The sequence below is a fragment of the Saccoglossus kowalevskii genome, chromosome 3, assembly GCF_978046115.1.
Source record: "Saccoglossus kowalevskii chromosome 3, keSacKowa6.1, whole genome shotgun sequence".
NCBI classification, from domain to species: Eukaryota; Metazoa; Hemichordata; class Enteropneusta; family Harrimaniidae; genus Saccoglossus; species Saccoglossus kowalevskii.
In genome coordinates, this window is record NC_140643.1 from 18388618 (window position 1) to 18416455 (window position 27838).

Here is a 27838-nt window from a genome sequence, read left to right on the forward strand (position 1 = left end):
ATATAGAAAATATTCATTTTTGTTAATTTGTATGTGAATCATGATAATATCGCCATGGTAACACTAGTTTATGTAGGAAAATATCGAAGTCGAATAAAAAATGCGATAATAACGTTGCAGAAATCTAAATCAATTTAAGGGGCACGCATGCCCGTTCTGGATTTCGCGAAGAAAGTGATATACTTTCAAAAGTTCCCGAAGGCTGACAGCTACTCATAGGTCAATCAAGACAAGAAAGTGTTTTGGCAAACCTTCTTGTTTTTGATGCTCCGCCTGAAGCAAACACATCAAATGCATAGACATTCGAACAGAACAAGAAGGCATCCTATCTTGCTAGTGTTTCTCTAAAATAAGAGTGTTTAGGTTATTCCAACATTCTATTGTTCCAGTTTTGCATCTTTCTAAATACATTACGAGTTGTAAAATACCGGTACTACTAGTATTCAAAATTTAATCTATTTGATTTTTGCTTTCTTTTGTAAGTCGACTTTGACTGTTGCACAGATCAACGAGTACAAAGTGAGACGTTACGAAGCTTTAATTAGGTATTTTCTGGGTGGTTGGAAGGTATCGAAGGAGTCGCCGACAGTAAATCGTGCAAGTCGTGCCCAGGTCAAACCTCATACTCGTGATTTCTATTAGAAGAGCGCACTGGATTATGGGAAAATCGATGTTTATCAACACAAATGTCGCACGTGCGCAGCGCGACGACTGCAGCGCTTTAAATTGGCCAAACTGTCGTATAACTGTCGTTGATATAATATGGACAATGAAATATTCTGCTCTTGTTGGCCGTTTGATATTAAAATTTTCAAAATGTTTTCGGAGAGAGACATATTTTTGTCGAGCCAGCTATATTCTAATATTGAGTTTATGACCTTCTGTTGTAGATTAGTCGAATGTGTAGACGACTTCACAACAATTTAAACAGGTGATTTAGAATATCCTTACATAAATCATACTTTTGGTCTGTGTACACTTACGAGATTATTTCAAGAGCAATTCGGTACTTTTTAGTACTTTTTTATCAGCATTTCCATTCCACCTTTCCGCTGATTTTCCAATTAGATTTGTGTTCACGCTGTGTTGTTTTCCTGATGCTGGTGTGGGGACTGGGGGTGTTGAATTCGTAAGTGAACCAATTTCTAAACTCGAACATGCATGACGTGATCGAAGAATAATTTGAAAAGACTTTCAAACCCTCTGTAAGCTTTTGTGTTTTCATAGACTCTTTTCAATATTGGTACTATAGTTTGATCTGGTCTTGTTTGTATGCGGGTTAGAATGACCATATACAATGTATAACCACTGTATGATTACATTGTCAAATGCAACCAAGAGGGCAATGAATAGGCTTCAAACGCAGGTATCTATTTAGTTTTGTTGACTTAACTTGTTTCTTTAAATTGAATGTATCCAAGTAAGCTTAAAAAACTAATTTTTAATTTGGACTATTTTCAACGGGCCTTGAAAGACATCCTGTTCACAACTTACTACGTACTGGGGCGATCGACTATCGTTGGGGTTCAATTATATTGGAGGCAAATATTGAGACAACAAATTGGAAGTTTTAATAAAAAAATGATGGCATGGATTTACTGTGTAATAATCAGCTGAAATCCTTAAAAAAACATATTCTTATACAGGAAACTAATACGATTAAAGCACGTGACATCAACTTGTACATCTAAATGTAACTTCAGAAAAACATCAATTTAGGTGGGGAGCTCCACAGTTTGTCACTGGTAACTAACAACAAACAACACCAAACTGCACACATTCATTCTTTGAGTCGCATGTATCATAAGTTATACTGTTCATAATTCCTAATGTTCATTTTTGTATTGTTTAAATAAAATATAAATTCATTCTTTCCTCTCTCTAAACGCCAGCTGTACACGTCAAAGAAATACATTTCAAAACCATTTTTTGAGAAATTATGAGGTCGGTGCGACTTCATTACATGACGTCATGAAGCCGCATCCGGCATATAGTATATATATATATATATTCTTTACATAAAAATAACATATTATAAAAACCACACTGAAGAAAAAAAAAACAGATAATATTATTTCATCGTGATTAGCAAATAACATTTCTTTCTCAACAATTATTTCATAAAAACAAAATTATCGTGAATACAATTCACGGGATTGCCAGAGGGTGTCATTGTTTACAAACATGCGTCTACGCATAAGCCTTTGCGTTTTTAGCGTGTGTTGTTATCATCGCTTGGGACTGAAATCCAGCGCGTGCGCAGGTGATGACCCTTCCGCTTTAAGATCTTGGGGTCCACTCGCCGGTTGTGACGTCGGGACATGCCTACTGTTCCTTTTTTCCAATAATCGCATTTTTTCCTTTAAATGAGTGTTTTCTTTACGCAACTCTTTCACCGTATTTATTAACACATCAATCAATTCATTCTTGTCCCCTTGACTTCTGTCATGTGTCATCGTTGTTCCTTGACTACGCTGTTTATCCGAAACCTTCATAACGTTTGAAATCTTCTCTTCTGGGATGAATACACCCGGAATAGATTTGCAGATTGACGCATCCTCCATGACACAGTGACCTGAAATAGAACATCATTGGAATTGAGAGTGGGTACAAATTGTTCTAAATTTTGAGAGAATAGAATTCTGATACTTTCAGCCAGTTCAAGAACATATTGAGTGTGGCATCAACAACGGGAATTTTACTTGCCTCCGAGTGTAATATTTGTTTGTATCAGGCGACAGTTCCGGACATTGAATGTCGCTGTTGTCTCTCCTGATTTTTTTTTATTGGTATGTGCAAATTGCAAATACTAGTACTGACACATGATGTATTTTATTCATGTTTGGGACTACATGACAGGGCTGTGTGGCCATTTCTCTATCACACTCGCCCAGGGTAGGGGGTTAACCCTTTATGGTGTTCAGCCTAAGGTGGGATTTGACCTTGGGTTTACCACTCATGAGTCTGATGCGACAACGACTATGTAGTGTAATATTAGTTTCGGTTTAAAAAAGTGCAAATCAATAGTGTGGACATCAACAAGCAATTGTAGTTACATTGTATTGTGACCTATTTTGCCACATTATGTTGTTCAAGCGCTACATAAACTGAAAACACAGTTGATATAAACAAAAGAATTGGAAGGTACAAGAAGGTCGTTGTGGTCCATCTGTGAGTACGCAAGTCTGACATTCCTGCAGCTTCAATACTACTAGTAACACGTTATTCTAGTAATCGTGGTTATATATTTGACTGTAGTAGTGATTGTTTCTGTAGAGATACTTACGCTATCATCGTCTATGTTACAATGTGTAATGTATATCCACATTGTGATTAATCGCAGTCACTATACATTTCTAACAACACACACTCTTCATTCATGACTTGTCGGGAATAGAGTAAACATTAGACAAACAAATCACCCTTCATTCATACCTGCGTCTTTGTGCTGGCTATCGCCATTGTCATCGTAGTTAATGGCATCCCAGGCTAAACAGAAGACGGCCATTGTCCAGCAACACTGTCTGGTCAACCATATACTCCGCTGTAGTACGTACTGAAAAAACATATTCATACAACATGGACAGAGTTTCATTTGCTGTTTAAAAATTGAAATGGGATGGGGTCGTAAACTCATGTCTAGTCATATAATCCAGTGGTGTCTAGATACACGTGTATGGAACCTGGGACAAATGTACGTACTCTGTCGGTGCCAGGGTCAGAGCAAAATCTCTAGCAAAATCCTTGTACCGCCACAAGCATACTAGTAGTTCATATAAAATTGTTGCAAACGGCGACTAATAGACCACTTACCAAACCCGCAAATAACATACAGTTTGTTTGTTTTTATTCGATACTCACCACGTCTGACGGGAATTCTAAATTTAACGTTATCGCAAGTTCAATTGCAGCGTTGGCGACGAGGATGCAGTACACTTTGATGCGAGCTCCGAGTACTCGAGGAAACGATGTTAACAGATAAACAAGAATTACTGAGATGAAGAAATACCATATCGTATGCATATCAATGATTTGACCAGCTATCACGTCTTGCAGTTTGACCAGTTCAGCCGTCACATTCTTTGTTATACGAAACACTTCGTAAATACTTTCGTTTAGCAGTCTCGTGTCGAATGGAAAGTAGTCCGAGTTAACGTTATTATTTGCCATTTTTGCCATATACTGTTGACAAGAAAAGGGATAGAAAACAAATTTGTTATATTTTACAAAATATACTCAATATCCTACACGTTTTTGAAGAATAATATAAAGACAAAATGTGTCTGAGAATTTATTCACCTTTATAATCATTGAGGTATGTTTAATAGAATAGAATAGAATAGAATAGAATAGAATAGAATAGAATAGAATAGAATAGAATAGAATAGAATAGAATAGAATAGAATAGAATAGAATAGAATAGAATATGCTTCAGTTTATTCAGATACAGATACAAGGACAATAATGTTTTATAAAAAAAAAGTTTATATTTATATAATATATATATATATATATATATGTATATATGAGTGAATAATAATAAGTGTTCATAACGTTACTCGGGAAAGTGTTCATCTCTTATTTTAAATACTAGTACAGCCTGTATATAGTAGTGCACTTAACCTATTATTAGCTTTTTAGCATTACTACCTGAATTAGTTGGCATCAATGTGTCTGGAATTCAGAATCCTGTAATAAATCAGTGAGGTGTCACGTGGTATGACTGAATGAAATATAGGACCACATAGTTGACAATCATTATCAAACGTCAATGTTTTGTTCATTCCAATCGACCTTTGCTCCCGACAACCTACTACAGAGAACAAAATGTCCCAGGTGTAGTGAGGTGTATTAAACAACCGCACCTATTGTTTTCTTTTGTTACTTCGGAGTATTGTTTGTTCGGAAGGGTATTTTGTAGATTTATAACTACCGGAGTCTTGCCGTCTAAGTCTCGGCTTCAGAACTGATATATAACGTCGTCGCGACTCAAGTTTTTGGTTTCCGCTAAACAATAACCAGAGTTCTAATCCGATATTCGTCGTCTGCTGTGTCCGTTATTCACACGTACTTTTGTAGAAAATCAGGCCCAGGAAATAGTTTTAAAATTATGTGTTATGTACATGCATAAGTCTGAACAGAAAAAAACACCAAAAAAAACATTAATATACCTACCTTTTTTCCATGCCGTTCTTTTCACATGTTACTTGTTTTTGTCGACTGCCAGAGTGGTAGCCATAGCAAAACAAATGTTGAGTAAATCAACACTGTAATCAGACCCACCTGGCAGAGACGCGGAAAAAAGTAACGAGTAGCGAAGTGATAAACAAACGATCACCCCGGAAGTGGGTATTAGTGGCAGGTTTCTCGTGACAATCATGCAGGAGGGAAAACACACATAAACACTGTTCACTGGTTTATTGATAGTGGCTACGCGCGTATACTAGTAGTTTGGAAAGTTTAACACAGGCGAACGTTTCTTACGATGTCCGAGTCGATGGCAGAACGAGAGTCACTACGGTTTGTGCCGTTCAACAGCACATTGGACGCCGGATTTTGGCACAAATTGACTGAAAATAAACTCAATGTTTACAAACTGGACGAAAAACCTCGACAGATATTCGCGTTTTATTATAATGGTGAGTATTGGCACGGAGGGACTGTAGTATAAATAGTCTGGTTATGTATATTGGTATAAATTAAATGTTTAATATAACAGTAAACAAACATGAAATTCATTGAAAAACGTATTTATTTCAAAATTCTCTCATATTAACAGGCGATGCTGTGGGACTGCCATGTAGACTAAGTCTTGAATTCACTGCCTTCAACGAGTAAGTACATCACAGATATTATTATAATTTTTACGGGAACTAATTCTTTTAAATGAAATTGAGAAATAAAATTAATTAAGATAAATCTATTGTCAAATCACAGTTTCTGTCTGCGTGGCAAAAAAGTTATACCTCAATATTGAAACCCTTGGTTATGTGGAAATATGAAGTCAGTTTATCTGCAGTGTATGTCTTTTACACAATAAATTCCATACAAAATATATTGATAGCCATGATCAAGTTTATGCTTTTTATTTCTTATCAAGTAACTGAAAAATAAATGCCTCACTGAATTGTAATTAATATACTGTTCCAAAAAACAAGTTTTGAGTTGCCCGGGTTTTTTTTTTCACAGTCATTTGTCAACCTGCTTGCAGTAGTCTTTTGAGAATTAACTAGACAGATATATACAAAAGCATCTCCAAATACCATGATGTCATAAATTATATTTTGTACTACTACACTATGTGCATAATTTTGTAAAGTTTCATAAACTTTGGAAGATAATATAAGCTTGGTAGCTAAGCAACCAGTGAATGCACTATCGTATTTGAATGGGACATATTTATGAAATGAGTGACGATATAAAGCATACCATGCTGTTGTTCACATGTATCTGGAACATTACTACATTTATAAAAATTGGCAAATGTTTTAATGGTATAACCTGTTAAAATGTTTGCACAGATATCTAATAGTTCAATAAGATATCTGTTATGCACTACCTTAAAACGATAATCCTTTGAACACGAAGAATATTCAAACAGTATGTGCTATTTTGTATGACAGAACAAATATGCTGTATTTTATTTGCATAACACCTCACAATTTTTAAGCATTTATGTGATTGAGCAATGATGCATGCTCAGTGTGCAGCAATTAATAAACATTTATTCAAATTCATGAAAAGCAATGTACTCAACTTGTCTTTCATTTCCTGAAGTGTTCTTTTCTCGTTTCTTGCAGAATCCCTAGTATTCCTCACAATTGCTTTCTGAGTCACGGTGTGCTGCATAATTTTAATACGATAGATTCTTTTAAAACATGTGATAAAAAAACTGTCTTGGACAAGGCTGCTAGTGAGGTAGTATACTTTTATTGTGTATAATATTAATAAATATATTATTCATGTTTTTATCGTCCTTTATCATACATAAATAAATGAATCGTGGGTGATGAAGCAAAATAGTATACTGTAATTTATCACTAGCCCCCACTCAATATGACCTCACTTATTGGTCTTTGGATTTTACTGGGTTCCTAAAGAAAATTGAGGCATGTCAATCTGTCCTATATCCTGTAGTGTATGTCACTATAGACAGGTGTAACTGGGCAGGTGTCACTATAGACAGGTGTCACTGGCAGATGTCACTATAGAAATGTCACTGTAGACAGGTGTCACTGAAGGCAGATGTCACTATAGACAGGTGTCACTATAGACAGGTGTCACTGTAGACAGGTGTCACTGTAGACAGGTGTCACTGTAGACAGATACAAACAATTTTTGAACTAACTCACCAGGATTGCATCATGGAACCACTGTCCACTGTTGTAGTGTAGTGATTTCAAATTTTCATTATTTTCTGTTTTTGAGCTCATGGTGAAACAGAATTGCTCGATATTCTCTGAAGTAGATTTTGTAACATCTATCTTTTTTTTTCTTAGTTGTGGAGTGACATCATTGAAGGTAGAGCAATAAATCAACCATCACTGCTGTCTAGATTTGTCCTTCTTACTTTCGCTGTAAGTAATTCTTTTCTATATACAATGCAATTACTACTGCATAGTTGTTATTGATTTCATAATTAATGTTAAAAATATAAGTATGATCGACAACTGATTTGGATACTATGTAAACAAATATTAATAGCAGATATTCATAAAAATGTTATCTCACTTTTTGCAATGAACATACTAGTATTGTATCTCCTCACAATGCTACTTTAAAGGGTGGTGACATGCATGTGGGTCCCATATGAATAAGAATGTTGGTAACATTTACCACAATGCAATGCACACACATCTGCAGGGCTGTGCCATGCATGTGGGTCCCATATGAACAAGCTTGCTGGTAACATTTACCACAATGCAATGCACACACATCTGCAGAAACAGCTTGCTCTGATCAGAGTGCACAAGAAAAGAGACAGTACCAAGGTTTACTGTAAATGTATTAATAATTCACCAGGTTTTAATTTCGCTATTTTTTCCCTGATGAGTAAACATCTGCTAAATTAAATCTACGTGAATATGTAAAATAACAATGAAACTCATGTTTCCTTGACATATTCATGAAACTACAACACAGTGAATATGCCCAAAACATCAAAATAGTGAAATTAAAATGTCAGTGAAAATAAATGGTTTTACAGAATATAGGTAAATTATGATTTGCTGCAACGATCATTGTGTCCATTTCACCCAGATGAAAACTCGCACTGTACTTGGTGCCATATTGTTGTGGGAAAATTAATGTGTTTATCAACTCAAGTCTGGTGCATGTGTGGTACAATGACCACCACCCTCCATTTATTTTCACTGGCATTTGATTTCGTTATTGTGATGTTTTGAACATATTCACTAGATTTAAAGTTCACAATCTTGACAGGAAAACAATGAGTTCTATTGTTATGCTACATGTCCACATAGATTTAATTTAACAAATTTTACTTATCAACGAAAATAACTAAATTAAAAAGCAGTATATATTCTGAAAATCAAATGAGTTCTCTTCTATATGTTGATCTGCTTTCCAGGATTTAAAGAAATACAATTACTACTACTGGTTTGCATTCCCAGCTTTGCTTTCACCAAACAATGTTGTACAAACGCAGCCGTCACAAACCATAGACAAGTGTTTCAACCCACAGCAGGTAAATATAACACTGTAGTCATGACGATTATTATTCTGATGAAATGTACCTAGTTACAAATTCACTGATTACATATATTGTAAATGTTATACTCGCTATTGCATTTTAAGAAATAACTTTTGTAGCCAATCACAGTGAGTGGAGGTGGGTGATTGACTTTATCCAAGTCACTGAAACTGATATTTTGATGAACAAAAAATGTTTGAAATAATATTTTTTTTTTTTGAGCACTTTTCTCGCATAAATTTTGAGCAATTTTTTTTTTTGAATTTGTATGTATTTTTCTATAACTTCTTTCTTCTTTTTGTGCTAAATAGCCATATTTTAATATTGGTGACAGGTCTTGCTCCACATTTTTTGAAAAAAATTATATGTGTTTATTTTGTGGAATGTGACAAAGGTATATTTTAGAGCTCAGAAGTTGAAGGAGATGCAGTGGGCCTTCTATTTTGGAGAATATACTGTACGAGAGACAAAATATAGAATTCTGTAACATTTCCATTTTGGGGCACCAAAGGACACACTTCTTGAAGATTTGAATACTGTAACTCGAAATCCACAGTGACCATTTTGTTTTTCGGCTGTGAAATACTGTAAAATAATTTTAGCTGGAATTAATTTAACCTTTTGACTTTTGAGTGTTCTGTATGTGATTTATTTCCACTGATTTTTGATGCTGTGAATGTAAAATATAGGAAAAAAGGTATATTCCTTAGATTTTATTTTTCCTGAATCATCCCTTCAGCAAATATCGGAAATTACATTTCATGCGAAAATACCGGTAAAGTACTTGAGAATTTGTACAGACTTTCAAGTATATAAAGTTTGATTGAAAGAATTAGTTAAATATAATAAAATATTCCATGAGTACTCTTTAGGTAGGCATTCCTATGGGGTACTCCAGGCTATTGAGTGTATGTGTAGCAGAATAATTTGGTCTAGGATCGATGGATTGTTTATCTATAGAGATGTCAAAGCCATGCTTTGAAAACAAATAAGCTGTTAAAATAATGAGGCCCTTGACTCCTTACATACATCATGTAATATAATGTACTCAGAGGGTGGCCAGATCTTGTACATTGTTAGCACCTCAATTCTTACAATTCCTAAGCCAAATACTTTGGGGCTAACTGAAAGGGATCCATGTATTGCACAATTTCTAGCAGCTGTAGGCAGCGTCAATACCCAGGGTAATGTTGACAATCCACCAGTTAATGACATGTACGTAAACAATCACAAGCGTGTGCAGTCTTATTTATTTCTAGAAAATCTCATTTTATCTCACAATTGAAATTTACATACAGGACATCCAGTTGAAAAATAGACTGAATGAGAAACAAAACTTGCCGAAACAACAAAAGAATGACAAAAAATTGCTCAATATTCACAATTTTCAAATCTTTCGTCTTATGTAGATCACGAATTTACAGAGTGCATACGATGAGTTTGTCAGGACATCCCAGCATGCAAGCTGTTTTTTTATTCAAATTGATGGAGATGTTGTCAAGCTTTCAAACTTGGCAAACTTCCAAGATATCTGCAAAGAGAAAAAGGTGAGATCTGAAAGGAAAATTCAGAAATAATCATATTCATTATTCGAGAAATATTTTATTATATTGTTAACATCACTGTATTAGGGTAGATAATGCTATGCATGACATAATGAGTATTGAATCACCCCCCCCCCCCCCAAAAAAAATCTGTATGTAAATTGATTGGGTGTCGTTTTTCGTTAAAAATAATTATTTATGCCTATTTATGAATTTACTTGCGTTTTCAGATCATGGTTGGGTTTTGTGATCCAAGTACTGTGGAGGGTTATCCTGGGTGGCCGCTTAGGAATCTACTCACACTTATTGCTTATCACTGGTGAGTATATTCCACTGTGTTACATCAATGTGTGACATGTGCACTAGACAAGTTTTGAGTTCTGCCATATCCTTATATGGTCATGACAGCCTTTTACAAATATTGATGTCAACAAATTTCTTGCCACATAAACACTGGTTTTTAGCTCCGCTGTCGACTTTGTCGAGCGAAGCTTATCATATGAGTGATTGTCCGTCGTCGTCATCCGTCGTCGTCGTCCGTGTCAATGTTTTACTTTTTCGACTTCTTCTTGAAAACTACAAGCCTGAATGCTTTGATACTTGGTGTATATGTACCTTGGGTAGACCTCTCTTAGGTTTGTTCATTTCATGTTGATATCTTCAATTCTCTAATTTTGGTGAATATTTTTGTCATTTTTGGTAAAAAGTGATATTTTCGACTTCTTGTTAAAAACCGCAAGTCCAATTGATTTGATACTACATATATAGGTACTACATGTGGACCTCTCTCAGATTTGTTCATTTTGTGATGATATTTTCAATTCTCTAATTTTGGTAAATATTTTTGTCATTTTTGGTAAAAAGTGATATTTTCGACTTCTTGTTAAAAACCGCAAGTCCAATTGATTTGATACTACATATATAGGTACTACATGTGGACCTCTCTCAGATTTGTTCATTTTGTGATGATATTTTCAATTCTCTAATTTTGGTAAATATTTTTGTCATTTTTGGTAAAAAGTGATATTTTCGACTTCTTGTTAAAAACCAATAGTTCAATTGCTTTGATATTACATATATAGATACTACATGTGGACCTCTCTCAGATTTGTTTGTTTTGTGATGATATCTTCAGTTCTCTAATTTTGGTGAATATTTTTGTCATTTTTGGTAAAAAGTGATATTTTCGACTTCTTGTTAAAAACTGTAAGTCCGATTGCTTTGATACTATTCATATTGTTCATTTTCTAATGATGTCTTCAGTTCTTTAATTGAAATGTGCATTGCTAACACCGGAGCTATCTCAGCCGATAGGCTGCTTGTCTCTCTTTCTTTTCCTTTTCTTTATGTTCTTGCAATTATACTGTACTGTGATGGACCTTGTACGTAGCTTGATCATGAAATACGAGTGGTATCGATATTTCATTTTCAGACATTGCGTATATGAAAATCATTGCATTTCACCAAGATCTTGATCATCTTGCTGTTTTTCATACAGGGCTGACAAAGTGGATGACGTTCAAGTTCTTTGTTATAGAGACAGAGTAAGAGACGGAAAGAGGGAAGTCGCTCACAGTATAATGTTATATCTACATATTCCATCCCTATCACACATCACAGGTAAGTATGTAATCAAAAGCTAACATTGTCTGATTGCATCCACCTGGCAAGTTATTTATTTAGAAACATTTGCACATTCCACAGGGGTGTAGTAACAGACAAAAAAAAAATAATAAAGAAAAAATAAGTACTTACTAAAAGGATAAGAAAATCAACAAATTAGCTTAGTTCAAGACTTGAATGACAAGCTAGGATTGTTAAGCTCTTTTTAATAAAATGTGCATATGTTCATCACTGAGTAATAAAGTGAACTGTTTGTCTATTGGTTTTACTGTCAAAATATTAGATCCATAAGCCCAACTCTCGTAAACCATACTCACTTCTAAACCATTTTTTTTATATTTATATACCCACTTCTAAACACGAGTGTTTTCAGCGGAAAAAAACACCCAGCTCACAACTTTCGCGTCCAGTGAGTGCATCCGGGCGACGCATTTTATTCAGCCTTTTTCGTTATCTGGCTTGGAATATAAGGTCCTGTGAAAAAGGAAATAAATGCTATGACTTGTAAACCAAAAATTGATAAATGACCACCCACTTCTAAACAAAAAAACGTGAAATGACACCCCAGTCATATATCCGTATTGCACTTCTATGGTTGCTGCACTGCGTCCTGTTTCAAAAATCACCCATAGCAACTAGCAACAACATGTGTAAAATGCATTGTTTGTTATCGCAAAATTCAAACACGCACTGTACAACAAATAACCACTGCCTTTTAGAAAATATATATTGAAAAATCTTAAAGAGATTATTTATGTCAATGAAAGCATCATTGTTTTTTGTTCTTGACCACAGAGAGGCCAAATTGTGTAGGTTGGGAGAAGAACCAACGACAGAAACTTGGACCACGAAAGGTGAATTTAAGTTCCAGTATGGATCCTACAAGGTAACAACTCAGTTCAATTAAATAATTATGATTAATTACTTGTTATTCTTTATTTTGTGTGGGGTGTTTTGTTTTTTAATCCTAATCTTGTCAGCCCTATATGCTTTTACATTGCATTCAACAACTTTAGGGGTAAAAGCTAAGTCAAATCAGAGATATTTGAATCAGCGCCCTCTTGTGTTGAGATTTTGCAGATTCATGTAGTTCAGAAAAGTGTATAGTCACAGTTTGTTGTGTCAGTGTATTAGATCTTTATTGTAATCAATTTTATTGAAATGAAATAAAAGTCCACATTTATCCAACTCAGTTCAACTTTATCATGTGTTTTATTTTCCATTTCAATAAATTCTTTGTTTACATACTTTTTTTATATTACAAAAGATTGGCGGAATCCTCCGTTGATTTGAATTTAAAATTGATGAGATGGAGGTTACTGCCCTCGCTAGATTTAGATCACATTGCTCAAACCAAGTGTTTACTGCTTGGTGCCGGAACACTCGGATGTAATGTGGCTCGCTGTCTTCTGGTAAGTCAATATGGTTACCATAGTTACTTTATTAGAGGTACATTAATAATGCCAGTATCAGTAAGCTGTCAAAATTGATTATAAAAGTGATGTTTTAGGAAAAGTTTAGGAAACTTTTGCATATAACTGTAAAATATGTCTTTTTTAATTGGCATTTATTTTAGCTAGTTAAACAGGGACTTATGTTTTGACCTCTGTGCGTGTGTGCGTGCATGCGTGCGTCCGAACTTGTATCTTAGAAATGCCTGAACCAGTCACAATCAAACTTCACACATACATCGTACATGACATTATACATATGCACATCAATTTGTTTCATGATCAGATTCAAGATGGCTGAATGGCAGCCATTTTTGTACTGAAAAATCATCAAAATTAAGCATTTCTCGGCTGTTTACAGATGGATTTTGTTCAAACTTGGTATATACATTGAACATTATAGAACCTTGATGCACATCACATTTTGTTTTAATGAATGTGGTTCTAGTGCCATATCTCTGACTTGCTTTGAATGATTCTGTTCAAATTTTAAATATTCATTATACATCATGTCATAGATATACAGATATATTGGTTTGACGATCCTATTCAAAGTGGCCCAATGGTGGCCATTTTTGTGCTTAAAAAATCATCAAATATCAAACATTTCTGGCATTTATGGATAGATTTTGTTCAAACTTGGTACATATGTTATACATTACGGGTTCCTGATGCACGTCATTTTATTTTTCATTTATTTATGGCTTACTGGCAGCCATTTTGTTTTAATGAATGAACTTCTGGACCCATATCTCTGACATGCTTTGACTGATTATATTCAAATTTTATATATTCATTATATATCATTTAATATACATGTATTCAAAGCTGATTTTGTTTTAATTAATGCTGTTCCAGAGCAACATCTCATTTGATGATCAGATACAAATGTCAATCATTTTAATGTTAAACAATCATCATAATCATATTCCTGACATGGTTATATTCCAGCTATATTACTATAAACAAAACTATATACTGTAGAATACTTTATTTTCGCTTGGAATTTATTTTCGCTATTTTCGCTGAAGGGGTGATTCCGTGAAAATAAAATCCAGCGAATGTACTTTTTTTCCTATATTTGACATTAAACTCATCAAAAATCAGTAAAAATAAATTCCAAGCAAAATGCCCAAAAAGCCTTTTCAGCAAAAATTAATTCCAGCGAAAATAAAGTATTCCACAGTATATTCAATAAATAACGGGGACTGTGCCATGCATGGCTTGTTTAGCTAATTATTAACTAATCTGTAATTTCGCTAATTCAAGATGTTGCTAATTTAAAATAAACTATATTCTCACAATTAGATAGTTGATATTTTAGATTAAGATTCTAAGTTCATGCATTGAGTCAAATTCGCGTGTAGCAATTTCAACGTGTTTTACAGTATATTATGTACTTTCAATAGAGAAAAAACAGTACTTCTGAATAACTTCAATTAAAGGGCATTAAAAAAATTACCATTATTTGTTTTTACTAAATTTTGTATATCCAAATGTTGCCCAACAGCATTGTCCCAAGGAATACATGCTTGCCTACTTGGTTCAATATATTAGTGATTAAATACATGTATAATTAGGTAGTTTGTGGTACACTTCGCGATACACTTTGTGGTAACTCGTATGTTCTCCAGTAACTCGTTTTAAGATGCAATATGGCTGCCTGTTGAGATAGTTCATTGTACTTTATTTTGTTCATGTGTTATTCTACTGGTAAGTTTCTCTAGTATCGAACATTGGTAATTTATGTGACACTTGCATTATTGTATGATGACTGTAGATCACCACACATCCAGACATATTATTCTTGATTTATTTATGATCTGTATTTTCTCCATCAAGGGATGGGGTATCAGGACCATCACGTTTGTGGACAATTCTAGGATATCCTACTCCAACCCAGTCAGACAAACATTATATGAATTTGAAGACTGTCTGGAGGGAGGCAAGTCAAAGGCTGTAACAGCAGCTGCCAAATTAAAAAAAATTTTCCCTGGTGTGGTGAGTATCGTGTTTATATATTATTTATAATGAAAGGTTGAATATGTTCATTCAGCTAGGGTATCACATATATGTATGTATATATGTAGATTCAGCTAGGGTATCACATAAATGTATGTATATATGTACATTCAGCTAGGGTATCACATATATGTATGTATAGATGTACATTCAGCTAGGGTATCACATATATGTATGTATATATGTCCATTCAGCTAGGGTATCACATATATGTATGTATATATGTCCATTCAGCTAGGGTATCACATATATGTATGTATATATGTCCATTCAGCTAGGGTATCACATATATGTATGTATATATGTCCATTCAGCTAGGGTATCACATATATGTATGTATATATGTCCATTCAGCTAGGGTATCACATATATGTATGTATATATGTACATTCAGCTAGGCTATCACATATATGTATGTATATATGTCCATTCAGCTAGGGTATCACATATATGTATGTATATATGTACATTCAGCTAGGGTATCACATATATGTATGTATAGATGTACATTCAGCTTGGGTATCACATATATGTATGTATATATGTACATTCAGCTAGGGTATCACATATATGTATGTATATATGTCCATTCAGCTAGGGTATCACATATATGTATGTATAGATGTACATTCAGCTTGGGTATCACATATATGTATGTATAGATGTCCATTCAGCTTGGGTATCACATATATGTATGTATAGATGTACATTCAGCTAGGGTATCACATATATGTATGTATAGATGTCCATTCAGCTTGGGTATCACATATATGTATGTATAGATGTCCATTCAGCTTGGGTATCACATATATGTATGTATAGATGTCCATTCAGCTTGGGTATCACATATATGTATGTATAGATGTACATTCAGCTTGGGTATCACATATATGTATGTATAGATGTCCATTCAGCTAGGGTATCACATATATGTATGTATAGATGTACATTCAGCTTGGGTATCACATATATGTATGTATAGATGTCCATTCAGCTAGGGTATCACATATATGTATGTATAGATGTACATTCAGCTTGGGTATCACATATATGTATGTATAGATGTACATTCAGCTTGGGTATCACATATATGTATGTATATATGTACATTGTATAGACATTAAGATACATTGTTCATCGTCATGACACTCCATGAACTTCATGATTCATCAGATCAGATTGTGTTTGATACATTTTCCTGTCAAAAATTATGATTTTATTTCACTAGTGCTTTACACCTGTAAATGTGCAATTGGATAAGAGGTAGTTTTAATTTATGCAAGCCGGTCTAAAATACTTGATATACCACGTTTTCTGTAATTTGAAGTAAGTCCCAAATGTGAATAACACAGTAAGGTTAAATCCTTCTGTCAACTGAAATTGACAAAACCAATAGTGAACTCAAAAGTTTTGCTTGTTCCTTAATTATAGATAACTATGTACACCAAGGCATATCTCTTGTCAACTTTTCAATTATTCAGTAACTATGTTATTTTCATATTTTGTTATTTATCTCTATTCTATTCTATTCTATTCTATTCTATTCTATTCTATTCTATTCTATTCTATTCTATTCTATTCTATTCTGTCTTTAAATTAATGTTCAATTAATGCTTTTTCCGTGATTGAGGACTTGAGATAATTTCTAAGCAATACATAACTTCTTTTTTTTGTCCACACTCAGAATTCCACTGGTCATGAGTTTTCTATACCCATGCCAGGTCATCCAGCCAGTACAACAGGTAAATAGATTCTAATGATATCAAAAATTCCATGTTGTGTTTCTAAATGAGGATTTTTTTTTTCTTTGATAAAGATAGAAAATTATGACCCTCATTCATTTTCATCCTTTGTAATATTGATATTTTCTAGTTTCTGGGTGTATTTCTGCGATATTATAATATCATTTTTAAAGTAACCTGTAAATATACACAATGTGAAAAAGTATTTTCTTTTCATTCATATATTACATAAAAAAAAACTCCCTTCCAGCAGTTTATGCGTCCACTTTCAACAATAACAGCAGCATATGAACAGCGCCACCACTGATGAAAAATTATAATCTATTGTTTTTTCATTGCAACTATAATAAAGCATACTGTGAACTTAATTCAATGGCTTGCTGCATGATTAGTGTTATCCACTATTCAAGTTTAAAAAAACATTACACAGCAATTAGTTTACATTATTCTTTATAAGAGTGTGATGAAAAAATAATGCTCATTATTTATTCCCAGATTGCATTATTGAACAAACCAAGAAAGATGTAAAGCAATTAGAGTCACTAATTGAGGAGCATGATGTAGTATTTCTCTTAATGGACACCAGAGAAAGTCGATGGTTACCAACATTGATTGCAGCCAGTAAAAGAAAGGTATGAACATCAACCCTGGAGTCTTCATCACAATAAACATTTATTTTCAGATAGGCGTCTCCATTTTTTCTGGCGTTCTGTAAAAGTATTAATTTTTTCTGATGAAAAATTTCACTATTTCACCCTATAAGAAGGTCTATGGTACAATTAAAATCCAGTGAATAATTGAAGCATTTACAGAACATGTTTGGATAGGTGAAGTTTCTATATCAGTTCTATCTATATACATGTACATTCATCCATTTTAGGCCATTTCTCTGATAAATATCAACAGATTTCATTAAAATTTATAAAATCTGTACTGATGATGGCATACATAATATCAGAGGTACATTACTTGGGGTTTGCAACTACAGTGACATGATACCAAGATCCCCTAACAATCTCGCGCTCGCATAAGCATTCCAACTCAGAAAAATGCAAATGCTCATGCACGAGGTAACTAGGATACTGGGATGTCCAGGTGGATCAAAATAGCTGCTCACGATATGACGGATTATGATAACTAAGTTTTATGTACATTTTCGATGTATTACATTTTTTCACTATGAATGTGGTAATACATGTTTTATTGTTTTATTACAAACGCCTATGTCATGTCAGAAGGTAGTAGCATCAGTCTCGCTATGTACGAGATGGGACTTGAATGGGATCTTGGCATGATGTCACCATACAGTACTATGTGCGTTGCAAACCCCAAGTAATGTACCTCTGATGGCATACACATATATATATATCAATATTGATACATATTTTGTTTCTTAGTATAAAACTACAGGATCTGAAACAATATTGATTTAAATATTTAGACACCAAGGACATTGGGAACACACATCAGATCTGTTGAATTGTTATAACATGTTAACCTTTTCACCACCGGTTCCCTCTTTTCATTACAAATTCACAAAATACATGTAGTTACTTTTATAGTCTCCACATTCCTTCCGAAATTGGAACAAAATAGCCAAACTTTATGAATAAAAACTGAAAATTGACTAAAAATTTGTCAGTTGGCTCAAAAATTAGGGCTCATTTCCAGAAATATTGAAGAATATAATATAAAGTGCAAAATAATTTGGGCGAGAACGCCTAGTGGTGAAAAGGTTAAAGGATAATTTTTGTTATTAACCACTCAAAAACACTGTTGCAAATTAGGAAAAAAAGCAAATTCATCTCTTCTTTGATAACCGTTGTATGACTGGGCACTGTTCATTACTAATATTTTTTTTTTGAAGCATTATGCTTATATCTGTAACTATAATATTTTTTCTATTAAAAGTACATTCCCATTAAATGTAGAAGCAGATATAAACCAAAATGTATACTGAATCCCAATAAAATCACTCCTATGTTGTGCTAGCTACTACAGTGTTCTCCCCAGAAAAATGTATCAGAGTGGCGGCTAATTTGCATATAATTTACATATCATTAGCATTTGTCTGAAGATAAAGAAAACAATAATGACAGGCTTGCATGGATGAAAATGTGTCTTTATTTTTTAACAAATTTATGTAGAAGATTAAATGAATCTGCTGCTGTGTGATTTCTATGTAATGTTGATTCTTCGGACTTTCATGGAAGCCCAGTGATCTGCAGCTTTTGAGAACGCCGTTATTTTCTTTGCTTCCCACTTCTATTAAATGACATGGCCTTCTTGTGCATCTCCGAGTGTGCGTGTTTATCGATAGCATATTTCGTAATAGTTATACATGGCATAGAATTCCATACCAAAGAACTATTTCTGGATGTTTTTAAGTTGAATTTTCCACATATGTGTCACAGCATTCCTAAAAGATAAGAAATAGGAGCGAGTCAATACTTGTATTTAAAAAATATCGTCACGATCAACACGAAAATAAACAAATTGCCGCCATTTTGAAAAGTCGCTAAACTTAAAAATTGCCACGATAAACTTTACCCAACTATTTCAAAACACAATACTAGTATTAGTTACTTTGATAAATCGTAGCCAACAATTTTTGAACTTCCAGAAAGAAGGTCGTTTCCAAAAAAATGTTTCGACGATCGGCAAAAAATGAAGCCATACAAAAATTTACTAAACTAGGTCAAAACTCGCTTCCAAGTAAAACGCTACAAATAAATACTTTTTTTACCTTTGCCATCGGATGTTTCTCTCAGCCACGTATATTTTGTTGTCCATTGTGCATCAAATCTAGAGTTTATTTTTTTGCACTTTTCGTTGTAACATCATCTTGGACACGTTTAGTACCACTGCCGACAGGGGTACCGGTGACCGCGTTGCTGGTGGGTTTATCGCTCGCAACCAGGGGCCCAGCAGGGCGTTCTACGCGGAACCACTACGTAATATTTCTGCTGTTTGACATCGTTGCTTCTTCCAGCCAAATATGCTACTGAGAAAATACTCGCTATTACCCCAATTAAATAGGGCGAAAGTGTTTATTGTCGAAGTACGAAGCTGTATTAGTCCATTGTCTTTGCGTAATCACTGACATGTTTCCATTCACACCTGATTTGGCTCACAGTACCGGAAGCTGATGACGCTGACTAACAGATTCGCACGTGTATTAACAAGCTAAAAGAAAGAGTAACAGGAAATGCCACAGAGTAGCGGGCAATCTCTCAGAGTAGCGGCATAAATAATGGAGTAGCGGCCCCGCTACGCTAAAACGCTTTGGGGAGAACACTGTACTAATAGAACAAATAGGGTTTATAAAAATAGAATTATGAATGAAATGAAACACATCAAAACATGAACCAAATAATCACTTTCATTTTTTAATTTTAGATTGTAATCAATGCCGCATTGGGTTTTGATACCTTTATGGTTGTAAGACATGGTTTAAGACTACCTACAGAGGGCGCCCTACCATCTTTACCAGATACCACAGCCTGCAGTTCACACAAGCGAGATATACATGGTAGTGAGCTGGGATGCTATTTCTGTAATGATGTGGTTGCCCCTGGTGATGTAAGTCACATGTTTTGATTTCCCAATTTAGAAAAAAAAAAACTGTAAAACACCCAGACCTTCATTCTGTCTGGAATTAACCCACTACTGACCACACACTTTCTTTCTTTGTTGTAGAGCTTGATTATGCCTCGCTCGTTATTTTCTACATCTCTGTTCTATTTTCATGCAATAATGGACAACCCGTCATTCTTTATTTCCTCAATGTTCGCAGTTCAAATGACAAAAATTACAAACAAGTTTTAATCAGAATAGAGCAAGAGCATAAAGCACATTCGTTTAGTTTTGTGTAAATAGATAGAATCTCTTATTTAGATCACTTTGTTTATACAACTTCCTCAAAACATCATGTCGCGGTAATTCACATACTGAACTCTGTCACCCAGTAGGACATAAAGTTACGAGAAATGAGAATTTATGATTCGAATACCTGTAACATTATCACGGCCGGTACAGAGGTCACCAAATAACTCTAAATCCCTCGTATATTTGCATTCTTGTTTACAATATTAAGAGGATATTAAGAGAGTATCACAAAGTGTGCACAGAAACAGGACAGCAGGAGCGATGACCGACCATTGTAGAGGTCGATGCGACCTTGTATACGTACTGTCCACAGTGTATTCTTTGTGATACTGTATTTGACTTAATTTGTTCAAAGATGGTATAAAGATAAAATATCAAAAACGTTTTTTTTTGTTTGTACTACTAGAACAAATATGGTACATTCATTCTATTACAAGTCAATTTGACAGACTGCAAGGTTTTTATAAGATTTTTATCTATGTTAATTTCCCTTTGGTATATGTCATAATACAAACTATGACAATAATACTGCAATGAAAGTTGACGTGATGCTCAAAGAATTAATTATTCAATTAAATTTTCATTGAAATTGAAAACTTAGTGTATTGAATTTTCATTGAACTTTATCATAAAACATAAAATTCAGACTTGCCTGTGTCTCCAATTTCCAGTGAAAGTAAATTTTAATAGAAAATCTGCTCAATTCACTGTTTTCATATTTCGCTAAAAATAAAAGTTCATTTGAATTCAAATCCATGAATCCATTTGAATATGGTGTCATCCACTCATTGTGTCTGTCAATGAAGCAAATGGTAGACTTTAATTACTGTTTCTATTTATTTATTTTTCGGGTTTCTGTCACATTGTACTTGAACCTGGCAATGTGATTTATCTTCTGTTTTGGACTTTGAGTAAAAAAGTAAACTTGTTGGTATAAAAGTGATGTCACAAACCTTTTTTATATAGGAGTGATGTCATCAAACTTGTTAGTATAGGAGTGATGTCATCAAACATGTTAGTATAGAAGTGATGTCATCAAACATGTTGGTATAGGAGTGATGTCATCAAACATGTTGGTACAGGAGTGATGTCATCAAACTTGTTAGTATAGGAGTGATGTCATCAAACATGTTAGTATAGAAGTGATGTCATCAAACATGTTGGTATAGGAGTGATGTCATCAAACATGTTGGTATATGAGTGATGTCATCAAACTTGTTGGTACAGGAGTGATGTCATCAAACTTGTTGGCATAGGAGTGATGTCATCAAACGTGTTGGTATAGGAGTGATGTCATCAAACTTGTTAGGATAGGAGTGATGTCATCAAACTTTTTGGTATAAAAGTAAAGTCATCAAACTTGTTGAGTGATGTCATGAAATTTGTTGGTAGTAGTAATGTCACCAAACTTGTTGGTACAGGAGTGATATCATCACACTTGTTGGTATAGGAGTGATATCATCAAACTTGTTGGTAAAGGAGTGACATCATCAAACTTGTTGGTAAAGGAGTGACATCATCAAACTTGTTGGTATAGGAGTGACGTCATAAAATTTGTTGGTATAGGAGTGACATCATCAAATATGTTGGTACGGGAGTGATGTCATCAAACTTGTTGGTACAGGAGTGATGTCATCAAACTTGTTGGTACAGGAGTGATGTCATCAAACTTGTTGGTATAGGAGTGATGTCATCAAACTTGTTAGTATAGGAGTGATGTCATCAAACTTGTTAGTATAGGAGTTATGTCATCAAACTTGTTAGTATAGGAGTGATGTCATTAAACTTGTTGATTTAGGAGTGATATCAAATTTGTTGGTATAGAAGTGATGTCATCAATCTTGTTTGTATAGGATTGTTACTTATTTCTACATTCCCTGCATTGCAGTCTACAAGGGACCGAACATTAGATCAGCAGTGTACTGTGACAAGACCAGGTATATCAATGATGACAAGTGCACTAGCAGTAGAATTACTAATATCATTGCTGCAACATCCTGATGGGTAGGTACCACTCACTCTATCTCATTACCCTTCCATGGTAGGTACCAGTCACTCTATCTCATTACCCTACAATGGTAGGTACCAGTCACTCTATCTCATTACCCTACCATGGTAGGTACCAGTCACTCTATCTCATTACCCTACCATGGTAGGTACCAGTCACTCTATCTCATTACCCTACCATGGTAGGTACCACTCACTCTATCTCATTACCCTACCATGGTAGGTACCAGTCACTCTATCTCATTACCCTACCATGGTAGGTACCAGTCACTCTATCTCATTACCCTACCATGGTAGGTACCAGTCACTCTATCTCATTACCCTACAATGGTAGGTACCAGTCACTCTATCTCATTACTCTACCATGGTAAGTACCAGTCACTCTATCTCATTACCCTACCATGGTAGGTACCAGTCACTCTATCTTATTACCCTACCATGGTAGGTACCAGTCACTCTATCTCATTACCCTACCATGGTAGGTACCAGTCACTCTATCTCATTACCCTACCATGGTAAGTACCAGTCACTCTATCTCATTACCCTACCATGGTAGGTACCAGTCACTCTATCTCATTACCCTACCATGGTAGGTACCAGTCACTCTATCTCATTACCCTACCATGGTAAGTACCAGTCACTCTATCTCATTACCCTACCATGGTTGGTACCAGTCACTCTATCTCATTACCCTACCATGGTAAGTACCAGTCACTCTATCTCATTACCCTACAATGGTAGGTACCAGTCACTCTGTCCCATTACCCTACCATGGTAGGTACCACTCACTCTATCTCATTACCCTACCATGGTAGGTACCAGTCACTCTATCTCATTACCCTACCATGGTAAGTACCAGTCACTCTATCTCATTACCCTACAATGGTAGGTACCAGTCACTCTATCTCATTACCCTACCATGGTAGGTACCACTCACTCTATCTCATTACCCTACCATGGTAGGTACCAGTCACTCTATCTCATTACCCTACCATGGTAGGTACCAGTCACTCTATCTCAATACCCTACCATGGTAAGTACCAGTCACTCTATCTCATTACCCTACCATGGTAGGTACCAGTCACTCTATCTCATTACCCTACCATGGTAGGTACCAGTCACTCTATCTCATTACCCTACCATGGTAGGTACCAGTCACTCTATCTCATTACCCTACAATGGTAGGTACCAGTCACTCTATCTCATTACCCTACCATGGTAGGTACCAGTCACTCTATCTCATTACCCTACAATGGTAGGTACCAGTCACTCTATCTCATTACCCTACCATGGTAGGTACCAGTCACTCTATCTCATTACCCTACAATGGTAGGTACCAGTCACTCTATCTCAGTACTCTACCATGGTAGGTACCACTCACTCTATCTCATTACTCTACCATATTAGGTACCAGTCACTCTGTCTCATCACCCTACCATGGTAGGTACCAGTCACTCTGTCTCATTACCCTACCATGGTAGGTACCACTCACTCTATCTCATTACCCTACCATGGTAGGTACCAGTCACTCTATCTCATTACCCTACCATGGTAGGTACCAGTCACTCTATCTCATTACCCTACCATGGTAGGTACCAGTCACTCTATCTCATTACCCTACAATGGTAGGTACTACTCACTCTATCTCATTACCCTACCATGGTAGGTACCACTCACTCTATCTCATTACCCTACCATGGTAGGTACCAGTCACTCTATCTCATTACCCTACAATGGTAGGTACCAGTCACTCTATCTCATTACCCTACCATGGTAGGTACCAGTCACTCTATCTCATTACCCTACCATGGTAGGTACCAGTCACTCTATCTCATTACCCTACCATGGTAGGTACCAGTCACTCTATCTCATTACCCTACAATGGTAGGTACTACTCACTCTATCTCATTACCCTACCATGGTAGGTACCACTCACTCTATCTCATTACCCTTCCATGGTAGGTACCAGTCACTCTATCTCATTACCCTACAATGGTAGGTACCAGTCACTCTATCTCATTACCCTACCATGGTAGGTACCAGTCACTCTATCTCATTACCCTACCATGGTAGGTACCAGTCACTCTATCTCATTACCCTACCATGGTAGGTACCAGTCACTCTATCTCATTACCCTACCATGGTAGGTACCAGTCACTCTATCTCATTACCCTACCATGGTAGGTACCAGTCACTCTATCTCATTACCTTACCATGGTAGATACCACTCACTCTATCTCATTACCCTACCATGGTAGGTACCAGTCACTCTGTCTCATTACCCTACCATTATTATTATTATTTATTTACTGGTAAGTTTTGATAACGTGAAATTAGTTGAAATAACATAAAATATTTATGTGAATAAAAAATAACAAAAGAATGAAAACTAATTGTAAAATAAAATTCTTTGTGAATAGAAAAAACTACATGCCATACAATACATCAAATGTTTAATCATATTGGTAGAATACAACAATATTGTTGATCATTAATATTCAAATTTATTATTTGCACTTGTTACCGGTACATTTTAACCTCTGTCACTGTCCCACAGGGGTTACGCCGCCGCAGATACCAGCGCAAAAGATGACCACTTGAGTTCTGATTTTGTCTCATCGTTAGGACTAGTACCACACCAGGTGAGCTACAAGGTTTGATAACCAAGGGCCTGTGACTAGTATGTACTGATACTTAATACTAGATGTATGGAGATGAGATTTTGCTGAACATACTCAACGTGTTACAATTAATATGACAGAAGGGAGTGTATGTAAATGGTAGAATTGTTCCTGTAAATATATTTAATCATTTGTTGGGTTTTAATTTTGTTATTTTTCGCTAAAAAATGTGAATATGCAAAGTCCATACTTTTTTAGATTAAATTTGAATGGTGTATGCAACATAAAAACATAAATCCTTTTGTTTTAGATTCGTGGTTTCTTGTCTCGATTCAGCCATGTCTTGCCCGCTAGTCTACGATTTACTAAATGCACAGCCTGCTCCGACATTGTTGTGGAACATTATGAAAAAGAAGGTTTTGATTTCCTTCAGAATGCTTTTAATAATCCCACATATTTGGAAGACTTGACAGGATTGACTGAACTTCATAAAGAAACTCAAAATGCAGAGGTGAGAGAATTTATTCTAATTTTTGTTTGACCAATTATGCAAATACTTCTATTAGTAGGCTAGGAATATTTGGATATTTTTGTCCCAAACTTTCTGAAGGAAAGTGCAGACTATAAATAGGACTAATTTGTAAATTGTGATAAAAAGAAGGAACTGGTGGTGAAAAGGTTCTGACACTTGCTGGTCTTCTTTTTTTTAACAACCTTCCTTCTATTCAACACGTTTGCAAGACTTGTACCGACAACAAATTTTTATTTTACAGATTTGGGATTTCAGTGATGATGAGAGTGTACATTCCATGTCGTGAGGACACACAACACAGTCACAAGACCGAATGGTGCAAGCTAGATGTTGAGTGTTGGTGTATGTCATCAGCAGATCCGAATTTTGTACCAGGTTGCCATGAAAAAAAAAAACATAAACCGCTTTTCAATTATGTTAAATTTAACTGAAACAGCTTGTGTATAAAACATGCAACTCAACAAAACAGCAGGGCATAGTTTTGAGTCGGTAAATCCTGAAAGTTTTGTAGGACATGTGTTATTGACATAAATGTCCTTGAAAACTTGAATATTTCTCACAGCAAATATTTAACAGATTTGAAGTCATAATAATACTAATGGTGGTGGTTATAAGGCTTGTATTTTATCTCCCTGGGGTTGTCTTGTAATGTACCACAGATCCTTATATTCACTGCATGACTGACATGCCATATCATGTATATACATGTCTGATGTAGACGCAATAGTTAAGACTCTCCGGAAGCCCAGCCGACTTGAAAACACATAAATAATATTTTATTCTAAATAGATAAATTCAGTATGTAGATCTAAATTCTATAGTCAATTATTCAACATTCCAGGTTCAACAGGGTAATACTTTATTTTAGCTCGAATTAGTTTTTGCTGAAAATGAGTTTGAACTGTTTTGTACAACATTGGCGTTGAATGTAAAACATAGGAAAAGGTATTTTATTTACACCGATTCACCCCTTCAGCTAAAATAAATTCGAAGTGAAAATAAATTACTTTACAGTGTGTATATATTTCTGTATTTGAAGTGGACATTTTTCATTACTCTGTCCATTATCCTTTTTTTTGCATGATGTCAGACTGCCACAGATTATTAGAATAATATCTAATTTATAGAATTTTTTTTTCATCTCTTGGATGCAAATGTATGAAATAAAAACTTGCTGATTATTTTGTCAATTGCAATCTTTTTTTGATATGTACGTCTTGGTGCTTTTCTATAAATGGTCAAAGTCATGTACAGACATGACTGAATTTTCCACTTCTACCCCGATATTTACTAAAGACAGCGCCCTCGTTGAAATGCACAAGATCCACCATTTTCATTTGCTGCAAGGGTTTAAAGATTATGTCTGGTCACAGCTACCAAAATTGAAATATATTTATTTGACAGTCTTGATTTTATGATAAACTTTTTTAAGAAAAAGTATGAAAGGTCAGGGTAAAGTGTTCCAGAGATGGGTTTAATAAAAATAAACCCAGTGTAGACGAGACAAAGTTTGTTTAAAATGGTCAAGAACTGAGCTGATGGTCTTGAAATTCCAACATTAAACCGGGAATAATTCCATGTGGTCATAGCTAAATGTCTGTTCTGCATCAATTTGAGAATGCCAGTATGAGTTGCACTAACATTTTAGTTCAACATTTTTGCTTATTTTTTAGTCCCATTTGGATTCAAATCCGG

At 35.0% G+C, this 27838-nt stretch overlaps 2 protein-coding genes and 1 long non-coding RNA gene across 4 annotated transcripts; 1 reads left to right on the forward strand and 2 right to left on the reverse strand.

The window, feature by feature from the left end:
• Nucleotides 1–1548: 1548 nt before the first annotated feature.
• On the reverse strand, nt 1549–5310 carry LOC102803861 (uncharacterized). Of its 2 annotated transcripts, XM_006820929.3 has the most exons (5): nt 5176–5308; nt 4651–4689; nt 3862–4182; nt 3436–3556; nt 1549–2575 (listed from the first exon to the last, which is right to left on the reverse strand). In XM_006820929.3, exons 3-5 carry the CDS (start codon nt 4177–4179, stop codon nt 2229–2231), a joined length of 786 nt encoding a protein of 261 aa, XP_006820992.3. In that variant the 5' UTR covers nt 4180–4182; nt 4651–4689; nt 5176–5308; the 3' UTR covers nt 1549–2228. The 2 variants fall into 2 exon arrangements, with proteins under 2 accessions (XP_006820992.3, XP_085352968.1); XM_085496842.1 differs by lacking the exon at nt 4651–4689 and having other exon boundaries at nt 5176–5310.
• LOC102803978 (ubiquitin-like modifier-activating enzyme ATG7) lies at nt 5197–27329 on the forward strand. Its single transcript, XM_085496840.1, has 18 exons — nt 5197–5639; nt 5780–5834; nt 6801–6918; nt 7500–7577; nt 8591–8707; nt 10123–10260; nt 10488–10576; nt 11756–11877; nt 12676–12766; nt 13148–13292; nt 15174–15332; nt 17038–17095; nt 17591–17727; nt 20495–20677; nt 22872–22987; nt 25548–25632; nt 25922–26122; nt 26385–27329. The coding sequence occupies exons 1-18, from the start codon at nt 5486–5488 to the stop codon at nt 26427–26429; spliced, it is 2091 nt and encodes a 696-aa protein (XP_085352966.1). The 5' UTR covers nt 5197–5485; the 3' UTR covers nt 26430–27329.
• On the reverse strand, nt 19201–20044 carry LOC146747532 (uncharacterized). The gene is made up of 2 exons (XR_014928864.1): nt 19842–20044; nt 19201–19514 (listed from the first exon to the last, which is right to left on the reverse strand). It is a non-coding gene; the product is annotated as an uncharacterized LOC146747532 (long non-coding RNA).
• Nucleotides 27330–27838: the final 509 nt, after the last annotated feature.